This window comes from Talpa occidentalis, unplaced genomic scaffold, assembly GCF_014898055.3.
Source record: "Talpa occidentalis isolate TD23 unplaced genomic scaffold, MPIMG_talOcc4v2.1 talOcc4.6, whole genome shotgun sequence".
NCBI lineage: Eukaryota > Metazoa > Chordata > Mammalia > Eulipotyphla > Talpidae > Talpa > Talpa occidentalis.
In genome coordinates, this window is record NW_023604972.1 from 55,203,167 (window position 1) to 55,227,919 (window position 24,753).

General features: G+C 39.0%; 1 protein-coding gene across 2 annotated transcripts in view; it reads left to right on the forward strand.

Moving 5' to 3' along the window:
• HERC5 (HECT and RLD domain containing E3 ubiquitin protein ligase 5) overlaps nt 1-24,753 on the forward strand; it is a 53,386-nt gene that overhangs the window by 22,629 nt on the left and 6,004 nt on the right. For both annotated transcript variants that reach the window (XM_037529539.2, XM_037529540.2), the window contains exons 12-20: nt 2,484-2,673; nt 4,251-4,405; nt 7,332-7,445; nt 8,471-8,581; nt 10,876-11,049; nt 15,196-15,339; nt 15,901-16,067; nt 22,647-22,713; nt 23,582-23,652. In XM_037529539.2, coding sequence (XP_037385436.1) covers nt 2,484-2,673; nt 4,251-4,405; nt 7,332-7,445; nt 8,471-8,581; nt 10,876-11,049; nt 15,196-15,339; nt 15,901-16,067; nt 22,647-22,713; nt 23,582-23,652 — 1,193 coding nt within the window. The remainder of the gene's footprint in view (nt 1-2,483; nt 2,674-4,250; nt 4,406-7,331; nt 7,446-8,470; nt 8,582-10,875; nt 11,050-15,195; nt 15,340-15,900; nt 16,068-22,646; nt 22,714-23,581; nt 23,653-24,753) is intronic.

The window sequence follows — 24,753 nt, forward strand, 5'->3', positions numbered from 1 at the left end:
CACCAAGGAATTGTCTGAATTCTTCCTCTCTTTTATCCCATTGCATTTCCTTATCTCTAGGATATTCTTTTTCCTTCTGTGAGTATTGCTTCTTTGATTTATGACACTTACTACTGTCATTAGGTTTCCACTGGCAGATGCTCCAAACATGCTTTCTTTTGATTTTCTTGCTACAGCTTTATTAATTTATTTTCCCATTCTGTTGTTCCAGTTGCTTTAAGGTGGTTACTTCCTATGTTCTCTCACTCTCTTTCTCTCTGTTCTCACTCTGGTGTCTCTCTTTGTTTCTCTCTCGTTCTGTACCTGTCATTCTTTTTCCTCTCCATGTTGCTGTCTTCTTTCACCTGTCTTCCTCACCGTCCCTGCCCACTCCCTCACTTGCTTGGTTACTCTCTCTGCCACTGCCAGCATTCCATAACTTCATTACAAGTTCTTTCTCTCACACTTTTCTTCTCCCAAGAAAAGATGGAAAGATTAATTCTGTTAATTTTGCAGGACCACAGCCCAATTAAAGAGTCTGGAGTAAAATGGATCCCTTTATCAGCACTACTATGCACTAGTTAGTGGAAAGATCACTAAAGATAGGTTATTTCTGCATCTGTGAAGGGAAAAGGTTGGACCAGTTTCTCACTAAAACTAATTATGCCTTGGTTGTGCCAGAACAGTATCATACAGTGTGTAAGCAGCATAATCAGAGTAATCTTTGTTTCAGAAGGGATAGGTGGCTCCTAAGACTTGTAATATTTCCTTTTATTTTGAGATTTCTGTGATTGTGATTCAGACTTTTGGCATTCATTTATTTATTTATTTGGCAACCATTTGAATAATTGGTATGTGTGGGGACTCTGATTCCTAATGCAAAATGAAAGGTGAAAAGAAGCTCATGGTTTTAGTAAAGGAGCCAGACACATAACTCATAGATATCAATGTGAAGACTGTATGTGTTTTATGTGCCACTGTCTTCTGTAGTGCCTACCTTAGAACATAGTGGTATGTAATACTATTTTTGGATGAAAGATTTAGTCATTTCAAGGGCAGTGAATGGTCACCTCTATTCAGAGTACCCAAAACCAGAGGAAGGGGGCCTTTCCAAGATGCTTACATGGGGGAATGTATTCCTGGCGGTCAGGAAAGTATGGAAGCACAGCATGAAACATAACTGTCTTGAGAGTATCTCAATAATCCTAAAGGGTGGGGAGTGGATCGTGGGAAGTTTAGGGATGTGGCTGATGAGGAAGAAAGAGAAAAAAGGAGTGTATGCTATAGAGATATGTTAAATAAGGTTTCAGATGTGTGTTATTCCAAAAACTAAACCTCATGATAAAATCCTGATATACTTTGGCATAACAATAAATAATTATAAGAATTAGTTAATTTAGAGATATCTTTTAACCCGTGTCCCATAATTTAGTGATTAAGATTTTGTACTTTGTCATCAGAAACATCCTGGGAAGATCCCCACTTGGCTGTGTGGCCTTGAGCAAGTTAATTTCTCGAAGAGTTCTGAATTATAAAATCAGTTTGTTTATGTTAATAGAAAAACCATTAATTAGTGACCTAATTAATACATGTAAATCACTTAGCACACTACCAGATAAATATTTCATGAATAATGACTTACCTTAGTGATTTTTCTTTTTTTTCTTTTTAAGATTGTTTACGCATACAAGAACTGGGGTACAGGCTAGGGGTGTGGGGGTGGAGTGAGAGGATTCACCAGAGACAGAGTGGGGAACAGAGTAGGCAGATTGACTGAAATACCTTGCTGAGGGGAGCAGTGGGCGAGTCAGGAGAGGTCTGCGACACCATGTGTTCGATCCCTGGTCGGGGATCAAACTGGTGCTGCAGTGGCTGCAGATAGCTTCATAGGTTGCGTCTTAACCACTTGTGCCACCAGGGAGGCCCTACCTTAGTGATTTTTCAAGCAGTTGTTGTTATCTGAGAACACTTAACATATATTCAGTATTCTATTTGAATTCCCCCCTGAATACTTGCATTTTCAATTAGGGAAACTACAAGGAATTGGAAGGGCTAGAAACTAGAGTTTGGTGGAGAAAGTTAGTGATGAGACAGATGGTCCTATGAGAAACCCTATTCTTTCTGTTGTTGCTTAGTTTTGGTCTATATTTTTGTCATCTTTTTTGGGATTCTGACACATTCTTTCTCTTTTGAGAAAAATGGGGTGGGAACATGGAAATGGTGGGGAGATAGTGTGTTTAGAATGTAGCACTATTGCTGAGAAGACTGCCTGTTAATTGGGAATCAGTCCATTCATCCAGTACCCCAGGAACTGAATGCAGGGGAATACTTACAGTATCTACACCTCATGTATTAGGGAGGTTAGGCAAGGTGAGATGTATACACTTAGAAAGACTAAATGATTTTTCCAGCTTCATGGTAGAATGAAACTCTTCGCTACTACAAATTTCACACAGTTGCTGCTGTTATTTGAATGTCTTTTCCCTGATCCTTTTTGACCATAGATAACCACATGTCTCAAGGATAATCTGTTCAAAAATCTTCCATTTCATTCTCCATACCAAGAAGCTTTAGAAGTTTTCTTCCTTCTCCCAGAATGTCCCATGATGCATGATAGTAACAACTGGGAGAGTCTGGTGGTTCCATTTGCAGAGGCTGTTTGTAAAATGAGTGAGCAGTCTTCAAGGGGTCTAGGTAAGATTGATAACTTACATTTGAAAATACTTTATCATCCTTCCAATGAGGAAACATACCTAATAAAGTTATGGCAAAACAAAGATACACATCTACAATTTTTAGTCCATATCCTGATTATAATCTAAAGATGCTATAATTACTGTGATCATCCAAAATAGATTGTTCTAGTACCTAGTAGAGTTCTTATAATAATATATGTGTGGCATAGTCATACAAGTCCTTTCCCTAACTTTTCATTATGAAAAATTTCATGCATAGACCTTGAGAGATTAGTGCAGTGAGTATCCTCTACCTTAGAGTGGCCAACAATTAATATGTTGCCATATGTGCTTTCTCAATCCTGTGTACAGATTGCCTTCATTTTTGTTGAACTATTTGAAGGATGAAGACATTAATGATATTTCACCCCTAAATTTATATCCTAAGACTATGGAACCCCTACCATTACCATGACATTGTGGTCACACATAATACAATTAGCTATAATTCCATAATTAATGTTCTCTAGTTACTAGCCCAAGTTAAAATTTCTACCCATTTGTCAAGTATTTTATGACTTTTTAAAAAATATATAGTTATTTATTCTATAGAATGTCCCAAATCTAGGATTTGTTTCATCCTTACATATTTCCAGTACCCTGGAAGTTTAGGTGTAGGGGTTTGATTAGATTGCATATTATATGTCATTGATAAGTTCTTAGAAACTGTGTCTGTGAGTGAAAAGAACGTGTAATGAAACCATTTTACCATGGGCTAATTGACATAAACAAGAGTTAAGTTTCTATAGTATATTTCTGGTTACAAAAACACCATTAGACTTTTAAAGACCCACAACAACACTTTGGATATGAAACAATAATTTGCCCATTCACTTATTTTCCAAGTCACATTTCACTTTGGGATCATGGGCTGAAGCCCATCCTGGCAGCTAGGTCATAAGGCAAGTACCAAGCCTAGAGAGAAGGCCCTTCCATCACAAGATACTTACTGCACACATGCGGAGATGAGGAAAATGTGCACACTCCACATACACAGTGGCCATTACTAGAAATCATTTTTTTTTCCTCATTAACATTGTACCAAATAATAAGGACCTGCTGAGATGAGGTATTTGTGATGCATAGTGAACATATTAAGCCCAAAGGAGTCCAATCTTAAGTTTTCTTACATCTAGATATCATTGTAAGTGATAAAAAACTATCTTTAAGGTGTTTCTTGTTTTTACAATGCTGAAAGATGTTTGTGAGAGATAAAAACTGAATGACACAAAAAGTTTCATAATCAGATAATTTTTAATTCAGTTTTTAATACAGTATGCTATTTCAACTGTGCAAAAATGTGACAATTTTTCCCCCCACAAATTAACTAGATCAAGGACTACTTTTCTAGTATTTTAAATTTTAAACTTTTAATTATAATTGTATTTACTGAAAACATTACTATAAATGTGTTTTTATAGCTTCATATATGTGAGAATATTCTATCAGTTCTGGGAAATACTGACCAATTTTTTACCTCTAAGTAAGAATCCAAGAGACATTACCCAAGAGTTATATTTGCCTTTGCATTTCTAGAGGAATATTGGGCATCTCTGCAAGAATCCACTTTCAGCAAGCTGGTTCAGATGTTTAAAAGAGCCATCATCGCACAGCTGCATTATTGGACTGAAAGTACTGAGAATAATTGTCACATTAAAGCTCTCCTGGAAATGTTGAGAAAGCTGCACAGGGTAAGGATTCATTTAGAAACCCATGTCTTTATGTTACAATAAAAATGTGCTTGGTTCTGCCTGACATGAATCTTAAGCTCTTATGTATAACATTTCGTAATTGGGCGCCTGCGTCCAGTTTCCAATATGGGGGTGTGTGAAGGCTTCTCCACAGCATCAAGAAATTCTCAGACTCCAGCAAGGTGTCTAAGAATTCAGCTTAGTTCTGAAACTGTATTGGCAATTGTAGCATCATATTCCACAGGTTAAAGGTCAGTCTTCCAAGACCACCCTCCACTTTATACACTAGCTGCAAGCCCCAGGCAGACACCTTTCAAAAGCCCTGGATTATTAGCTGTGTAAGCCAAAGGTTTGATTAATTTTCTGGAATGGCACAAAGAACTCAGAAAACCCATTTACTCACTCTATCACAAATACAGTGCAAATATATACAGATCAACAGCCAGATAGAGGAACTGCATAGGGTAAGGTATGGGGGAAAAGGGTACTAGGTAGAACTTCCATGGCTTCTCCAGGAAATCTGGTAGTGGGACTGAAAGTTCCACCACCATCATGTTGGTTTCCCTGGCAACCAGCCCATCCTTAGGTTCTTTTTGTTTTTTTTTTTTTTAAAGATTTATTTATTTATACAAGAACTGGGGTATAGGCCAGAGGCATGGGAGAGTGAGAGAATTCACCAGAGACAGAGCGGGGAGCAGAACAGGCAGATGACTGAAAACACTGCTGAGTTTTGCAGCGGGCAAGACAGGAGAGGTCTGCCATGCCTTGTGGGTATCTCCCTGGCAGTCTGGGAATCAAACCTGTATGCATGCATGCATACAAGAACTGGGATACAGGCCAGAGGTGCGGGGTGGAGGGTGAGAGGATTCATCAGAGACAGAATAGGGAGCAGAACTGGCACATCTACTGAAATACACCACTGAGGGGAGCAGCGGGCAAGACAAGGAGAGGTCTGCTGCACCATGTGGGTAACTCTCTGGCCTGCTGTGCTGCAGAGGCTGAGGATAGCTTTATAGTGCTGTGCTTAATCCATAGCACCACCAGAGACCTCGCCCCTTAGGTTCTCTTCAGAAGTTACATTTATTAACATAGTAAGAGACATATTTAACATTCTCAACACTTAAATTCTGAATACAGGGGGCCTCCCTGGTGACTCAAGGGGTTAAGTCTCAGCACTACGAAGCTATCAGTAGCCACTGCAGCTACCGATTCCTGGCTCAAGTTCGATTCCTGGCCAGGGAGCTAACCCAGATGGTGCAGCAGATCTCTCCTGGCTCACTCACTGCTCCCCTCAGTACTATATTTTAGTCATTCCACCTGTTTTGCTCCCCACTCTGTCTCTGGTGAATCATCTCACCCCCCACACACCTCTTAGCGCTTTTATGCATAAATAAATCTTTTAAAAATACATGTGAAATATATTTTGGTCATCTGGGAAAAGAAAAGTTCATTGAAAATATATTTTGGAATTTTAGAAATGGAGAAATTTATTGGAAAACTCAGGGAAAATGTATTTTATTTTGTCACATACAAAGAGAACTCAGAGAAATACTAAAGCAGCAACAAAAAAAATCCTCAAGCCTTCCTGCATTGTCCTTTGATACAGTAGTGACATTAAAATATTTGTCAATCCTAGTCCCAGCCTCAGAAGGGGAACACAAGAAGCCATGAGGATGAATCCCTCATTTTCTCTGTGACTCTAGGGACATTGGGGCTAATGACAATGCAAGGTTGAGATCATTAGGCTCCAGAGCACCACAGTCACGGGGGTGAATTAGCTTCACTATATTTTTAGTTGTAGTACAGGAAGACCTCGATCATTTGGGACCTGGGCCAGAGTCAGTAAGAATATTCAGAAGAATGGTCCCAGCTGAAGCAGACAGGAGAGGTTTTCAGAAGACCTGAAAATTATAGACACTTAGGCCAGGACTAGGTTCATCCAATTCAAATACTAATGCTCACATGTATAGCATCTAACATCATTATTACTCAGCATCTTCACAGACTGTATGACTGCAGGGATAAATAAATTCCCCCAAATTGAGAAAATAATTTGCGTCCAACAAGGAAGCTGGCATGTCCATTAGTTACACTTAAAATTTATTAAGGGCATCTTACATGCGGGACTCCTCAGCATGGAAGCCAGCGGATTAGTATACTTCAGTTGAGGTTGGGTCCATATCACGCACCCTGACAGGTGCTTACCTGCTTAGTACACGTGATCATTCGTATGTAAGACTGCTGACTCCAGATGTATGGGTTGGGGGTAAGGGGACATGTCATATGCCTCTTTGTTCTGCTAAGATTGATGAGAGTTTTGTATGGATCATGAGTACAGATTAATACACAGAAAGAATCAGTGGGGAAATTGGTTATCTTCCCAGGTTAGGGCAGTTATGGGCCTAAGATATCATAGATACATGATGGAGTCTCTTTCATTTTCCTGCAATTACTAATGATTAACATGATGCTGGACTCTAGAATGTTCATATTCATGTCATAATAACCCTGTTCATTTCAGGGGGTGGAGGGCTGGAAAATTCCTCTTCAGAATAGGAATATTCCAATATGTCTTTCCAGTGAAACATCTATAAATTGTATACTGTTAATCTCTAAAGAACAAGACATTAACTGTTGGCTCCCAAAGTACTTTGAATTCATATTGCCCTATTTTCTTGGGACAAAAAGCTTTTTAAAACTTTTCTATGAATCAAAATTAACTGGAAGTTTATCATCACATGAATCTTTACTATTATATTTTAATTATTTTTTATGTTCCTAAAAATTTGAGACTGACAGTAGAAGAACTGCTATAACTTTATTTTGGTCAGTTAATGTTCAGTTTGTATCAATTCTGATAATCTAATTAATAGTAGTTAAGCAAGATTATATATGAAACTGTCTCAATGGTTATATTTTATTTTAGGTAAACCAAACTAAATATCAACTGCCTGAAAATATTTTCAAAATAAACGAACTCTTAAACTGGCTTGATTTTTATGGAGAAGCATACAGAAGGTCTTCTTGGAAGAGAAACTCAGTAAGTATGGAATATTTAAGAAGGGAAAGTGACCATCAGTGAGTTAAAAAACGCATTTCTGTTCTTACTTTGTACGTGAATTTCCAAAAATCCTACTTTGGAAAACTGCAAGACAGATATAGCAGGCCTATTGGAAAAGTATGATAATAGACAGCCCCCTATGCATTTTTGTTTTTTGGGGTTTTTGTTTGTTTGTTTGTTTTTTTGTGGGACCCTCGCCGGCAGCTGGGGAACAAACCGCTGCAGAGGCTGCGAGCAGCCTCGCAGCCCAGCACTCAACCGCTGCGCCACCAGGGGAGGCCCTATGCAGTTTTGTAACTAGAACACTAGCAGAAAAGTGGGTGTCACTAGAGAAATAGCTTAGACCAACTAGGCAAGCAGCTCGTGGAGATGCCAAGAGAATGTGAAAGATGCACAAGAACAAAACAGCAGAAATTCCCTGTCTAACTGGCCAACTGAGACAGCAGAGGACATGGAGCACTGATGCTCTCAAATGGGCCTGGAAGGCAGCATGGCTCACCAGGAGCTGCCAGTTTAGGGCTGTAACTTTGGGAGAGCATTCTAGTTATGTGTTCCTTTTTATGTTCTTAAAATACAGTTAAGGTGCACTTGCTGCCAAGTCAACACTGACCTGAGTTTTCTTCCATTTCTAAAGGTTATAGTTCTACTTCTAGCACATTGAAGCTCTTGCCTGGCAAAAACCATGTATAAGCTAACCAGCTAGCAACATTCCATCTGTCTTTTTACCAAATACATCTGAACTAATTTACATTTCAGAGTGTAGGTGGAGTAGAATAAACTCCTGGGAATGTATCTAGAGTTTATAATTAATTGCTAAATTACATGAACACTGAAAATGTTATGCATAGATAATCTTAGGTATCTCAGTACCGCTGTATAGCAATTTGGATTGCTTTGACTGGAGGTACTGGGATCTTAAGCTGACAGGGATTTAACGCTAGAGGTAAGCCATAAACATTCTCTGTCCTTTTATTGATCAGAATTATTGTCATTTTCTTTTGTAGGAAACTTCAGTAAATATCCATTATCCTGTTATATTCAGTCAGTTTCCATTTATCTTTAATTTTCTGTCAAAAATTAAGCTACTATACGCAGACTCGCTTTTAAAGATACAGGTATGTATGCACATTACTTTGTTTTCATGAACTATCCAGGTGCTAAATGTACAATATTTTAGGAGTAATGAAAGAGCTACCCACAGGTGAAACCAATGGTGTAGGAATTCAAGTAGCTGACACTAATGAAAAAGAGAATAAATATCGAATATTGAACAATCTGCCTAGCTTAGCACTGAGGCTTGTTAATTCCTCAGTAGCAAAGGATAGAGCTTCAGCAGGTGGCCTACTTGAAAAACTTTGACCATGAAGTACCTGGTATCTTCTGAATGGTACTCAAAGAGGCATAGCAAACAGGGCTTGGTTAGGATTAGTACCGATATTTAAGGAGATCCAGTCTAATGAAAAAAATATGGCACTGGGAATAGATCTGGCAGGATTCTTGAAATTTGAACCCTTTAATTGTTGATACTTTGTATTGATAACCCATAAATAAAGGTTTGTCAAAGTATCCCCTTTTTAATGTACTGTCACCAGCTAATTTGGTTTTATTTAACAACATACACAACAAAGTGGTTTTGAACTTAAAAATGGGACAGTTGTAAGTGCCTTGGGAAATGTACTTCATTCCAATTTTAAAGGATTAAATATGTTAATATATCAATGGATAAAACATTGAGAATAGCACCTCACACAAAGAGCCCCAAATATTTAAATGTCCTAAAAGTAGATACTTTCACATAATTCATTTAATAAAGTAAAATAAGAATTTGATACGTGAGTTCTAAATATCACTATTAATGAAATATTTAACAAGGATAATTAAAAGCTTCAACTCTTAGATTGTTCTCTTCTGATTTTAAACAAACTCCTAATTTTACAGAACTGACATTTGCTTGCTTTCTGATTTGCTAAAAGCCACAGATTTAATGATCCCAAGTGGCCTCGTGGGTTTCGGATGTCTTTGCGCCTGTCTCACTTTATTATCTTGCACTAACTTCTTTTTTTAAAATATTTTTTAATGTTTTATTTTATATAATTTTACATCATTTTTCATCTTTGCACAATGTATGCATTTTCATTATGGTTATATTCCCCATACAATTGCAACCCCCCTTATTTTGACTCTAGTCCTTCCTCTCCCTGCCTCTCCCTCTCCCGCCCCCCGTAGTGTGTCTCCGGTTTATAGTTGCTTGTTGATTTTTATTTTTACTTTGTATTTATTAGTCTTTTTCCTGGTCTCTTATTTAAGTTTTCTAAATTCCTGTTATGAGTGAGACCATCCGGTATTTTTCTTTTCTTTCTGACTTATTTCACTGAGCATGATCCCTTCTAGCTCCATCCATGTTGCTGCAAACTGCATGTGTTTATCTTTTTTGATTGCTGAGTAATATTCCATGGTGTATATGTACCACATCTTCTTGATCCAGTCATCTATTTTTGGGCATTTGGGTTGTTTCCATCGCTTAGCTATTGTAAATAGTGCTGCTATAAACATAGGCGTGCAGGTGCCCTATTGGAATTAATGTTTCTGTGTCATTTGGGTGTATCTAGGAGTGAAATTGCTCGATCATATGGAAGCTCTACGTTTAGTAGGTCAAGAAATCTCCACACAGCTCTCCATAGTGGTTGGACCAGTTTGCACTCCCATCCGCAGTGCAGGAGAGTTCCTTTTTCTCCACAACCTCGCCAACATTTGTTGTTGCTAGTTTTTTTAATATGTGCCATTCTCACTGGTGTAAGATGGTATCTCATTGTAGTTTTGATTTGCATTTCCCTGATTACAAGTGATGTTGAACATTTTTTCATATGCCTTTGGGCCATTTTGCACTAACTTCTTACATTATATATCAGCTAAAATTTCATCTGGATTTTCCTCCTACTGTATCTTTAAAGAGTTCACTCAAACCTGAGTTTTTCCAGCAACCTGCTTCTTTCTAAGATGACCTTCTTAATTATAATAATCTTTTCTGATTATGATTGCACACTGCCTCAGTGCCTAGTGATGAATGGATACTAATCAGTCTCTCAGCCTATTGATGATAATTATTTTTGGTAACTTAAGTATTTAACAACTGTGTTTACAGGATAAAGGGATTCAGTGGGACCTGCAGCTGGTCCCTTTGCTGTTCATCCCGCCTGGCTCCCTGGAACTTTTTGTTCCTTAGGCCCCATGTTTCTTCTGCTCATCAAGGGTGAATAGGCTATGTAACTTATCTCCGGTAGTGTATGTGAAGCTCTTTTCATAAATATTTGTGATGTGCACTTTTCATAAACTCAAGTCAATGTGTTCTACTTTATGAGTTTCTACTTAGAACAAATGGCAAAATGAAATGAAACATTTTTTTTCCTAGGAGAAGAAATTTAGAGCCTGTATGAGGTTGGTTGGAATTATGGAACAAAGAGGGTCTGAATTAGCTTTGCTGCCCCCCACCTTGAATCTAACAGTCAGAAGGAGTCACTTGATTGAGGATGTTTTGAATCAGCTGCGTCAATATGAAAACGATGATCTAAGGAGAGAGTTACTGGTAAAGTATAATTCTCACTTAATATTTTTGCTGCTGAGAGAAGGAGGGCATAGGAAAAATGTTAACAATGGGTCTCATAAAAGGGAAATTATCTCCTTTTGCCACCAAGGCCTACTTTACCACCCTAATTACCTGGTTTTGATTCCAATTGATAGCTATGGGCACTTCGTCAGTACACTTGGGCTAAGAAACAACTATTAAGATGGTTTCCTCTCCCTGCCTAGTCAGAAAGACCAGTACTAGCCCTAGGAATTTTCAGTCCCTTGAGACCTGACCTTGCTGGCCTGGATGGTCAGCATCTTTTAAGGGTGCCAGTGAGGCAGGATTGGCATCAAAGATTTGCTAAAGCTCTCAGACAGGAACCTGGTTTGCTCTATGGGAGAGAGTGACTTCTATTTATTGACAGCGTGGTGATTTGGGGGTATAAGTATATATATCTTAGCCTGTTTAGAGCATTCATAAATGATTTTTGGTTTAGTTGCTTTATAACTTGTCCTACTACTCAGTATTTGACACTGAATAATAATGACAAGGAGACCTTGTGCCAGGAACTGTTGTAAATACTCTGCAGTTACTTTCTTAATCCTCTCAAAATACTTTGTGTAGTGGGTTCTGTTTTGCCCTTTTATTATAGGTGAGGACATTGAGATCCAGAACTACTGGATTGTGTTAGAAGAGTAACACAATTGATAAGTATCAGCCAGAATTTGGACCCTCCCATCAGGCTGTAAACTTTCCACTTAAGATAATGCTTATTAGTGTTTTTTATCAGAGACCCTCGTTTATTACTTATCCAACTTAGATGAAAGAAAAATGGATGTGATTAAAGTTAAAGATAACTATTTTAAAAATATGTGACATTGGGTTTTGCAGAGTTCGCATTTCCACAAGTTTTTGCACACAATTTTAAAAATCAAACACTATGTGATTCTAACCAGTGTCAAGCTACAACCAGACCATTCAGTTGTTTTGGTTCTACTTTTTTTTTCATTTATGCATGTAAGAACTGCAGTACAGGCCAGAGGTGTGGGGGTGGGGGGGTGAGAGGAGTCACCAAATACAGAGTGAGGAACAGCACAGGCAGACTGAAGTACACTGTTGAGGGGAGCAGCAGGTGAGACAGGACAGGTCTACTGCGCCATGTGGGTCACCTCCCTGGCTGGCCAGGGATCGAATTTGTGCTGCAGAGGCTGCGGATAGCTTCACAGTGATGTGCTTAACCCCTTGCGCCACCAGGGAGGCCCTGTTTTAGTTCTATTTTTATATTTCATTCATTTGTTTTTAAAATTTAGGTATTAATGAGCAGTCACCATTTTCCACACTATGTGAGGTATTTACATGTTGTAGTGTCAGCAAGCATGGGGCAGGTTCCCTGTCGATTTAGACAGGTGGGTAAAGGAGAGTCCTGGAGCCCTGTTGTAGCAGGATGGGGACAGTGCAGGATCTCTATGATCCGAGCAGACGGGTGAAGGAGTCCTGGAGTCCTTGGTGGCTTTTTCAGGCTTTATTTTACATCTTACCAGGTACACGGCAAGCAGGGTTGTCAGGAGGCTGGCAGGCCTCCCAGCCCCCGGCAAATCTTCAGTCTCTCTGGGCTCTCCGGCCTTCTCTCATGGCCTTTGCTTCTCTGCTCCTTTTGCTCTCCACTGTTCCTCTTGCTCTGTTCTGCTGTTCTGGCTTCCCCGTGAGGCCTCCCTTAGCCCAGTCTCTAAGCCCAGGTGTACCCATTTATGCATGCCCACACCCTACTCCAGGTGTCAGCCATCAGGCATGCATTCAGGACCATAGGATAGGGTCCCATCATCAATCCTAATGGCGGGAGGGCAGAAAAGCCTAATACTTTTTTTAACCTTACCCTATAGGCCCTTGTAAGGGCAGGACAGGCCACGGAGCAGGTTTTCTGTGATCCCATGCAGATCGGGTAAAGGAGGAGTCAGAGTCCTCAGTGGCTTTTGCAGGTCTTTTATTTAGATTTACCAGGCATATGGCAGGCAGGGGTGCTGGGGGGCCGGGAGGCTGGAAGTCCTCCCAGCCCCCAGCAAATCCTCACTCTATCTGGGCTCTTTGGCGTTCTCTGCTTCTCTCTCGGCTTCTGCTTCTTTCTCAGCTTCTGCTGGCATCCCTGTGACGCCGCCCTTAAAAGCCCAGTCTTAGACCCAGTGAATCCCATCTACCTATGCCCACACCCTACTCCGGGTGCCCGCCATCAGGCATGCATTCAGGACCACAAGGTTCCGTCATCCTAATGGCGGATGGGCAGAAAAGCCTAATACTTTTTACTTTACCCTACAGCCCTTAATGGCCTTTTCAGGGTTCAATGCTCTTTCTACACCAATTGTTGTGGGGCAAGCCTGCAGGCTGGCAAGGCAGGGAGGCTGGAGTAGGGGTGAGGGGGGGTGGCTGCATCCCAGCCCCTGGTGAACCTGTACGCTTTTTCTTGGGGCTCTCACTGGCATTTTCTTTTCTTTATTTTTTAAGTTTTATTTATTTATGCATACAGGAACTGAGGTGTAAGCCAGAGGTGCAGGTGGTGAGAGGATTCACCAGAGAGTGGGGAGCAGAACAGGCAGATGTACTGAAATACACTGCTGAGGGGAGCAGCGGGAATCACCTCCCTGGCCAGCCAGGGATTGAACTCATGTAGTAGCTGGCAGTAGCTTGATAGCACTGTCTTTAACTCCTGCGCCACCAGGGAGGTCCCTCATTGGCATTTTCTCATGGTAGCCATTCTGCTGTACTCGTCTGTGTGATGCCGCATTTATATCCTCCGCCTCCAGCTTCAGGTGTGCCCACTACACATGCCCACACCATACTCCAGGTGTCCACCATCAAGCATGCGTACCCCCAGCCCAAGCTCCCAAACGCCTTCTGCATTCAAGGCCAAAGGTGATAGCCACAGAGGCCAGCGTCATAAAAGCCTGACTAGTCTTTATTTACCCTCTATATGTGTTATCCCATTTAATCTTTCTGATGATGATGTGAGGAAACTGAGACTTGTGAGATCAATGAGTTGGCCCATAGAGGGGCACAGTGAGGATTTGATACCTAGTCTTAATTTAATTAAGTCCCTGAAGTTTAAATGGAAGAGACATTCGTCTAAATACAGAATCCTTAAAAGGAGCTATCTGGAGGTGGTAGTGGAACATCCAGATGAAAAGGTTGTGTTAATCATCAAAAAAAGGATGGATACGAAGGTTAAGTGCCAGTTTGTGATAAATGAAGTTTAAAGAGAAAAGAGCATTAAATAAAATCCATAGAGACGAAATAGAGTATGAGAGCATAGACCATTGGAAATTCTAGCCTTAACGCAGCAGGAATAAGAGAGAGAGATGTAAATAGTGTGTAATAAGAGAATGCAAGGAAGAGAGATGGGTCAGTGTGTGGAATTGTCAAACCTAGGGAATGACACATGAGAAAAGTCCTTGGAATTGGAGGTTCATAGGTTCTTGCTCTCCTTAGAAGTACTTGGGAAGAGCAGTGGGTTTGGGGAGTTCGCATCATTCTTCTTTGAATTTTGCCAGCCTAGAGTAGGAGGAGCCCGACTGTCTGTGTTGGAGACAGTGGTGCTGAGCTTTGTTTTGTTTTCCTTTAAAGATAAGAGAGAGCTTAACACATTTGTAAAATGAAGTGAAGATTACAAGAAGGAAAGGCAGGAATAGAGCAAGTAATTGAAAGAACAAAGATGAGATGGGTTATGATAATCATCTTGGGGAGAAATCAAATGGGTGTTAACAACAGGTACTCTCTCTGTACGGAGTAAACAATAAAATAAAGGTAATCAACCAATATTTATGCATGCCATTTTCTGATATTTGAAAAATCTAACATGATATTTTTATAATAATTTCCATTATAGTCACTGTACTTTATGACTATAGTAGTAATGCCAGTTGAGGTCAATTTGATGGTAAAGATCTCAGGCTCTAAGGGTTGACAGACTAAGCTGTACCAGTTATACAACTATGGGAAATTTCAAATTCTTTAAAAATTATAATTCTTGAAACTTCATTGTCCTACAGAATTGATGAGAAGATATAATAAGATGCTTACCACAATTGACCTTAGCTATTACTATTATATTAAGTGAGATTTAACATACAGCGGTGCAGAACCCTGAAAGTAGTGTGTTATTTATTGTTTCCTCAGGTTTCATTTAGTGGAGAAATTGGACATGACTTTGGAGGGGTCAAGGCAGAGTTTTTCCATTGTTTGTTTGAAGAGATGACCCGGCCAGAATATGGGATGTTCACATATCCTGAAGAAGCTTCCTGCATGTGGTTTCCTGTCAGGGTTAGTCCTCATAGCTTTACTTACGGTGTCACAAGGTAGAAAATCATGGTATTACATGCCATAGACAATTAGATTCCTCGACTATTTTATGTTAGGAGAGGAGTTACAAATGTAATTGTGGAGGCAAACTTCAGTTCTTATGAAGTGATTATTTTCTTTAAAATGGAGTCTACTTTCCGTGGGTTCCCATGTCTTTCTATACAGTTAAGTGTTGTTTTTAGAGAATGAATACTTAAAAATGAACCCTTCCTTCCTCAGGCACTCATTTTTTGTTTCAGTTCTGTTTTTCCTGATAAATTTGAAGACAAAGCCTATGAAAAGAAGAAATTATAAGCACTTTAGCTTACTAATTTTAATGTGTTTCTAGTCTTGTTAGTGTTTTTGTAAACAGAACTGTAACGGATTTTAACTGACTTCATGACCAAATATAATTGTCATGCTTTTTGGTTTTAATTTATAACTTGATTTGGCACAATGGGGGAATAGAATTTTACATAATGTAAGTACTCCCCATTGTGCTAATAAAAATTCACAATACATTAATTTTTTTTCTCTTTTCAGCCTAAATTTGAGAAGAAGAGCTATTTCTTCTTTGGCGTTCTATGTGGACTTTCCCTGTTTAATTGCAATGTTGCCAACATCCCTTTCCCATTGGCTCTTTTTAAGAAACTTTTGAACCAAGCACCATCACTGGAAGACTTGAAGGAACTAAGTCCTGTTTTGGGAAAGTAAGTAAGCATAGTTTCTTTTTCAGAACCTGTCTAACACAGATAAGTATCTAAACACACACACACACACACACACACACACACACCCTAATATTTTCATGTTCAACAGTAGCATCCTAGGTACTTTCAGTAAGTCTGAACTTTAGCAAGAATTATTAAGACAAGTTAACTTTTTTCTTGTGATTAGGCCTCAATACTTTGTCTTTGAATTTTATTTGTGTAAAACCAGTTATGAACAGCACAGGTTATACCTTGGTGTGAAGTCTATAAACGATGTTCATTTATAATGTTTTATAGGATTATCTTTGAAGTGGAACTTACTACTAAGTTAAAAGACAGCTACCACTTCACACACCCACAAAGGCAGTATACATAATAGAAAGGTTTAATGTCCCATTTCTACATATCCATAAAAAAAATTGACAAATATGTAAGAGGGTCCTGCACCTTACATAACTATTGTATTAATGAGGAAATTAAAGCAGAAATAAAATACTTAGAAACTAATGAAAAATGAGAATAGAAGCTACCAAAATCTATAGGATGCAGCAGACAATCTAAAGAAGGAAGATAGGGCCTCCCCTGGTGGCACAGTGGTTGAGCACTGGGCTGCGAAGCTGCCTGCAGCCTCTGCAGTGCTGGTTCAATCCCCGGCCACCGGCGAGGGTCCCACATGGCGCGACAGACCTCTCCCGCCGCGCCCACTGCTCCCCTTAGCAGTGTATTTCAGTCAGTCTGCCTGTTCTATTCCCTCTTTGGCACTGGTGAATTATCTCACCCTCCTGCATTTCTGACTGTACCCAATGCTTGTATAAATAAATTTTTTTTAAAAAAAAAGGAAGATAATTGCAATCTAGGCCTACATCAAGAGGCAAGAAAAACCCCCACTTGACTGCTTAATATTGCATCTAAAATGTCTTCAAAAAGAAGAATAAACAAGACCTAAATTTATTTTCTTTAAGGATTTTATTTATTTATTTATACAAGCAATGGGTATAGTCAAAAGTGCGGGAGGGTGAGAGAATTCACCAGAGCCAGAGCGGGGAGCAGAACAGGCACAAGGACTGAAGTACACTGCTGAGGGGAGCAGCAGGTGGCAAGAGAGATCTGCACGCCATGTGGGACCCTCGCCCCGCAGCCGGGGATCGAACCAGCACTGCAGAGGCCGCGGGCAGCCTCGCAACCCAGCGCTCAACCGCTGTACCACCGGGGAGGCCCAACAAGACCTAAATTTAGCAGAAGGAAAGAAGTAAAAATTAGATTAGAAATAGATGAACTAGAAATCAAAAGGAGTACACAAAAGATAAGTGAAACTAAGAGGCTGGGTTCTTTGAGAAGATAAAATAGACTAACCTAACTAACTAACAAAGAAGAAAGAAAACACTGAACATAATCAGAAATAAAAGAGGAGAAATTACCACAGGTGGCATAGAAAAACAGGATCACTGGGGATTACTATGAATACATACATACAAATACATTTGATACTCTGAAGAAATGGACAGATTACTAGAATGATACAGTTTATAAGACTAAATGAGGGGCCTCCCCGGTGGCGCAGCGGTTGAGCGCTGGGTTGCGAAGCTGCCCGCAGCCTCTGCAGCGCTGGTTCGATCCCCAGCCACTCCCCGGCCACCAGAGGAGGGTCCCACATGGCGCGCAGACCTCTCCTGCCGCCCACTGCTACCCTCGGCAGTGTACTTCGGTCCTTCTGCCTGCTCTGCTCCCCCCTCTGGCTCTGGTGAATTCTCTCACCCTCCTGTGCTTCTGACTATACCCAGTCCTTGTATAAATAAATAAATAATAAAATCTGTGGGGGGAAAAAAAAAAGACTAAATGAGGAAGAAACAGAAGAGTTGAAAAAATCAGTCACAATCATGGAAATTCAAAAAGTAATAAAGAATCTCCCACCCAAAAAATCATGGAACCCAGATGGTTTTACAAGTGAATCTATCAAACTTTTAAAGAAGAACTTGTACCCACCTTGCTCAATTGTTTCAGAAAACACAAGAAAAGGGAATGTTCCCTGATACATTTTATGATGCCAACATTACCCTAAGACCAAGCAGGACAAGAAAACTGAAGATCAATATCCTTGATGAATATTGATGCAAAAATTTTCAATAAAATACTAGCAGATAAAAGTCAACAATGCATTATAAGTATGATATATCTGTACCAAGTGTGATTTATTTGAGGGATACAAGGATGATTAAATATACATAAATTAATGTAATATATAGCAACAACAAAAGAAAGGATGAAAATCATGTGATGGTATCAAAAGACAAAGTATTGGATAAGATTCAGCACCCCTTTATATAAAAACTCTACACAAGGTGGGAATAAAAAGATATTAAGTTGCCAGTGGAATAATCTATAACTAAAATAATACTTATTCATGAAAAACTGAAAACTTTCCCTTTAAGGTCAGGAACAAGACAAGACTGTCATCAGCCTTGTCTGTTTAATCAGATAACAGGAAATAAAAGAAATCCAGGTTGTATAAGAAGTGAAACTACTTTCACAGGTGATATGATGCTTTATATTGAAAACCCTAAAATTTCCACCAAAAATCTATTCGAAGCAATACATGGATGCTGCCAAGTGGCAATTGACAGGTTACATACAAATTTCTGTTGCATTTTTATACAAATTGTAAATGGGAAGGGAAAAAATTAAGATAATAAATTAACAGTTGCTTAAAGGAAAAAAAAGCAAAAATAAACCCTTGGCATGACCTTCAGTGTAAAGCTTTTACACAGAAAAAGGAAATATTAAAAGATCAAGAAGCAGAAAATAGTCACACAATACATAATGGACAAGGGCTTAATATTCAAGATATACAAAAACTTATTCAACCATTTTTAAAAAACACCCACTTGACTATATCAAACTGCTAAATAGACACTTCTCCAAAAATGGAATGTAGGGCCTCCTGGGTGGCGCAGTGGTTGAGCGCTGGGTTGCGAAGCTGCCCTCAGCCTCTGCAGTGCCAGTTCGATCCCCGGCTGCTCCCCGGCAACCGGAGGAGGGTCCCACATGGCGCGCAGACCTCTCCTGCCGCCCGCTGCTCCCCTCAGCAGTGTACTTCGGTCCTTCTGCCTGCTCTGCTCCCCGCTCTGGCTCTGGTGAATTCGCTCATCCTCCTGCGCTTCTGACTGTACCCAATGCTTGTACAAATAAATAAATAAATCTTTAAAAAAAAAAAAAGGAATGTAAGTGGTCAACAGGCATATGAAAAAGTGTTCATCGTCACTTGTTATCAGGGAATTGCAAATCATAACTATAATGAAATACCACCTGACACTAGTGAGAATGGCTCATATTAAAAAATCTGGAAGGCCTCCCTGGTGGTGCGAAGGGTTAAGTCGCAGCACTATGAAGCTTTCAGCAGCCTCTGCAGCGCATGTTCAATCCCCAGCTAGGGAGCTAATCCACATGGCACAGCTGACATCTTCTTTCACCCGCTGCTCCCTTCAGCAGTGTATTTCAGTCAATCAGCCTGTTCTGTTCCCCACTCTGTCTCTGGTGAATCCTCTCACCCCCTACACCTCTGGCCTACCCCCCAGTTCTTGTATGCATAAATAAATAAATCTTCAGAAAAAATAAAAAACTGGAAATAAGTGCTAATGAGGATGTGGAAAAAAACAGATCTCTCTTATACTTCTGGTTGGACTGTAAAGTAGTTCAGCCATTATAGAAAGCTGTGTGGAGATTCCTTAAAACACTAAAAATGGAGCTGCTATACAACCCATCTATTCCACTCCTAGAAATCCATCCAAAGAACATAAAAACACTAATTCAAAAGGAATCCTACAACCCTATGTTTATTGCAGCATTATTTACAATAGCCAAAATATGAAAACTGTGAATTTCCCAAAACAGATGAATGGATCAAGAAAGTGATCGAAAAGGACAAGCTCATGCCATTTGTGGCAACATGGATGAAGCTGGAAGGGATTATGCTATGGGAAATTAATCAGAAGAAAAAAGATAAATATCCTATGGTTTCATTATATGTGGAATATAGAAAACAAAACATCAGACAAAAACAAACCTGGAAAACTGACCATAGATGTGAGGCATCCAAAAAGAAAGGCTGGGAGAGGTGAAAACTGGGGGGAAGAGCACAAGGGAATATGGTGATGGGCCATGGGTGTTTTGGTGGTGGGAGAACTACAGTGATCACACCTGAGGGGAGAAATCACACATTGCCCAAAAATGAACAATGTTCTAAAAAAACCACTATATTTCATTTTTTAAAACCACCCTCTTAATAAGTGGGCAGCAGATCATTTCACCAAAGAGAATATCAAGAAGGCCATAAATACATGGGAAATGGTTCATTATTGCTTTTAATAAGGGAGGTGATATAGGTCTCAACCACCATGAGCCATCATCATCTCACACCTGTGTGGGTGGCAGATATTAAAAAGACCACTGACACAAGTGCTAGAGAGAATGCAGAAAAAGGAATTCTACTACTCTGTTGGCAGGAATGTAAACTGATTCACTATTTTAGAAGTGATCTGGATTTACTTTAAAAAGTAAAAATGGAAATACTGTATGAACCAGTATCCCTACTCTTGGACATCTATTCAAGAAACATAAAGCCATCAACTTAAAAAATTATATCCTCTGCAATATCATGGCATTATTTACTATAGCTCGGACATGGGGACAACCAAAGTACATGCTGATAGAAGATTGGGTCAAGAAAATGGATATCCACACAGGGCACTATTATTCAACCATAGAGAAAGAAAAAATGTTGCTGTTTGCAGAAAAATGGAATGTATATAATGGAATTTGGTCTAGTATAGCAAGTCAGAATGACAAAGACAAATACTGGAAGTTTACATAGTAGATGATTCACTTGTAAACGAAGTGAGGCTTCCAGGCATAAATGGAAGGGGGGAAAAGAGAAAGGGCCAAAGAGGTATAAGGGAGAGTGTTGGGGGAAAATATATAAAATTCAGAAAATATGGACAAATATATTAATTAATTTCCTCATTTCTTAAGACCTAAAAAGTGCCGGCATTTAATAAAAGATTGCCAATTTTAGCTATAAGATTTAAGAATTTCTATGTGAGAAAAGACACTTCTGAATTGGGTAATTATTTGTAACACATTTTGGGGGTGGTAGGAAAACCCCTATATGTAGAAACCCGTATACGTAGGTACAAGATATGTTTAAGTACTAGTTTGGGGAGGTATGTTCACAGGTGTTATTCATTAACATACCTGTAAATAAGTAAATAAGCCATACATGAACATAAAATGACAGAGTATCATGATAAAATCCAATTTTCTCCTGAGCTCCCATCACTCTCTCCCCAGACAAAACAGTGAATAAAATGTGATCTGTTTTGTCACAGTACTGGAATAACAGATTCAATAGGGAAAAAGTCAGCTTGAATTCCACCTTCTCCTAGAGGCTTTCCCCATCTTTACATATCTATGGAAGACGTTAACTAAACTCTTATAAGCTATACCTGTGCCAGTTACAGTTTCTGCTTGTACCTGTCTCACTACACAGCAGGTGCCACTTTCATCTGCCTATTATACCAACTAGTCTCAGTGGTTGTTGACAGTAATGTGTTCGTTTCATCTTCACATCTCTTATAGCTGCCACATGACTGTTTAATAAATGTTTGTTGAAAGAATAAATGAGTGAATGAGCAAATAATGCAATATGAGACCATTACTTTAAAAGTGTGTATAAAGTACCATAGGACAGAAGGATAGAAATATGAAAAGACTGATACCAGAGAATGGTCTTATATAACCTCTATTATCACAGTTGCCTTGAAACAGTAATATAGTCAGATTTCAGATTTGTCTTAAGTTTGATAATATTGGCACATGAGGTACTATGACGGTCCTTTTACCAACTCATTCCTTGAACCAATTCACTCTTCATTTAAATTTCCTAAGTGCTACCTGTTATTTAAAGGGAGATCTATTCTGTAAGTAAAGTTCAAAAGCTTAAATTAAAGTAAGTATATATGTTAGCAATCCTTTTCTAAATAGAAACCTATAATTAGGTAATTGTACAATGCAGGTAAATTAAGTCAGGATGGAGAAAAGAGAGCTGGGAATCAGGTGTGGACCCTGCAGGATTGCAAATCAACTTTTTTTTTTAAAGATTTATTTATTTATACAAGAACTGGGGTAGAGTCAGAGGTGTGGGAGGGTGAGAGAATTCACCAGAGACAGAATGGGGTGCAAAACAGGCAGATGAACCAAAGACACTGCTGAGGGGAGCAGCTGGCAAGGCAGGAGAGGTCTGCCATGCCATTTGGGTTTCTCCCTGGCCAGCCGGGAATCAAGCCCACGTTGCAGAGGCTGCAGACAGCTTCACAGCTCAGTGCTCAACCCGCTGTGCCACAGGGAAGCCCTGCAAATCAACTCTAAATTGCGATCTGGCCCTATGTAAACAATACGTAGAGAAATAGGTGCTGTGGGGTGTACCTGACTCCCCACCTTCATAAGAGCCATGCATTTGACAATTTAATTTAGATGATATATCTAGTTATTGTCACTTTTTAAAAATAAAATGAATTTGTTCTTTAGGAGTTTGCAAACACTTCTGGATTATGACGGCGATGACTTTGAGGAAGTATTTTTTGTCCTTTATAATGTGAGTAAGAAGACAATATTATAAATCAGATTTAATTTGATTAACCTTTTACATACTTACCTAAATATGTCACCCTTTATTCTAATAAAGAAACAACTTGTGAATTAAGATAGTGGAAAAGATTTTTTTTTCTCATTTTTCATGAGCTAAATGTAGCAGTTATGTATCAGACAACTCCTGAATTTAATGATTTAAAACAAGAAATGTGGTTCTGTGGATTTTGGGGTCTGGGCAGCTTGGTGAGGCTTCAATAGTCTCAAATGGCCTCACTGGTTTGCCAGATTATTGGCAGACTGTTTGCTTTATGGGATGTCCATTGCTGCAACTTATCTCTGTTCCAGTGGCCTCTTATTCTCTGGAGGTAGATGAGGCTTCCTCACACAATGGTGTCAGGGTTACAGAGAGCAGGATGAGATAGCCAAGTCCAATGTGTACAAGCTTCCTTTAAAGCTCTTGCTTCTCTCAGATCCCATTGATCCAAGTAGGTTTAAGGCCAGGAAAAACTGACATTTTGATGAAAGGTGTTAGAAAATCACCTTGAAAAGGGGTCTAATATGAGTATGGGAGGAATTTGTGGGCATTTGTTTTTTGAAAATCTACCGTACTAGGTCAGTATAGCAGAAAGTGAATATTGAGATTTTGTATTTTTTGATTGCCTTTTTCAGTATGATCAATTAAAATAATTTAAGGTTTTTGTTTTTAATTCAGTTTTCATTTTGCATAAGATGATAATTTTTATTGGTACATTTCTTGCCAGTTTCTATGACAGAAATGTACATTTTTACAAATTCTTGAAGAAAACTGGTATGCTTCAAAGTGCTTTTTTGATGAAAAATTGTTTGGGATTTTGAGTTCATTTATTTTACAGGTGCATTGGGATAAAAATGATGTGGACTTAATTCCTAATGAAAGTTACAGAATTGTCAACCAGACTAACAAGTAAGTACAAATAAATGAAATATTTTTGTTTTTACAGTTTTGCTACTCTAAAAAAATCTTTCACTAATTTTATTATAATGTTCAACTACAAATTAATCATTTTTCAATAAAACAGTGAAGTGGGTGTGTGTTGTGTTTATATGTGCAATTCATAGAGTTAATGTTCTTTATGGGGAAGGGAAATGTTTTCTCAGTGAGGCCTGTCTAGAATTATACACTAACTTCTCACTTTTTATTCCCCTTATCCTATTTTACTTTCTCTTTTCATGTCACTAATTACCTATCTTTAGTATTTACCTGCTTACTTGCTGTTTCCCCCACTGTAACGAGCTGCATAATGGTAGGCACTTGCTCTGTCTTCTCTCCACTTGATATCCAGTGCCCAGAGTGGTCCCAGCAGTGCCTCGTCCATGGTAGTAGTTATTTGTAAAAGAAATTTTTGTGGTTATCTTGATTTTACGACAACTTACATGGGATGTCATTTCTAACTAGACAGTTGAGATGATAGAATGTTCCTCTGATACTTGTTGGTCAGAATAGCAAAAGCAGTGTCTTGTGAGCATTCTGACCTAAGCCAAATATTTTTCTTTAATTTTTTAATGTTTGTTTTAAAGAAACTTTGTTTTGAAGTATACAGAAAAGTATACAAATCATAAATGCATCAATGGAGAAAGAGAACATTTCTAGTTCTGTAGTATAATTTATGAATATGGCCCAGTTTATCCATAGTGTTATTGGTAGACATGTCTCTTTACTTTTTACCTGGCCCTTTCCATAAAATATAGGCAAAGGTGCTCAAAGGAAAAAATTGCAATTAAAGTGCTGGACTCCCTTTCTGCGAGTTTCCCTTCTCTTTAATCCAGGCCTCTGGAGTCTTAATTCAGATTTGCAAACTTGTAGCTAGATCTGTTTTTGTATGTTATCTGACTTTTCTAGTTAATCATAACTAGAATTGCAAATCTACTCTTTGTGTTTACCCACAAATAATATTAGCAACTCACTTTGCCAAATGCAGACTTTACAGAAGAGTATAAAATTAATAGGAAATTTCTCATATCTTTCAAACTTATTCCCCAGAGCTGATCTCTGCCAGCAGGTCAG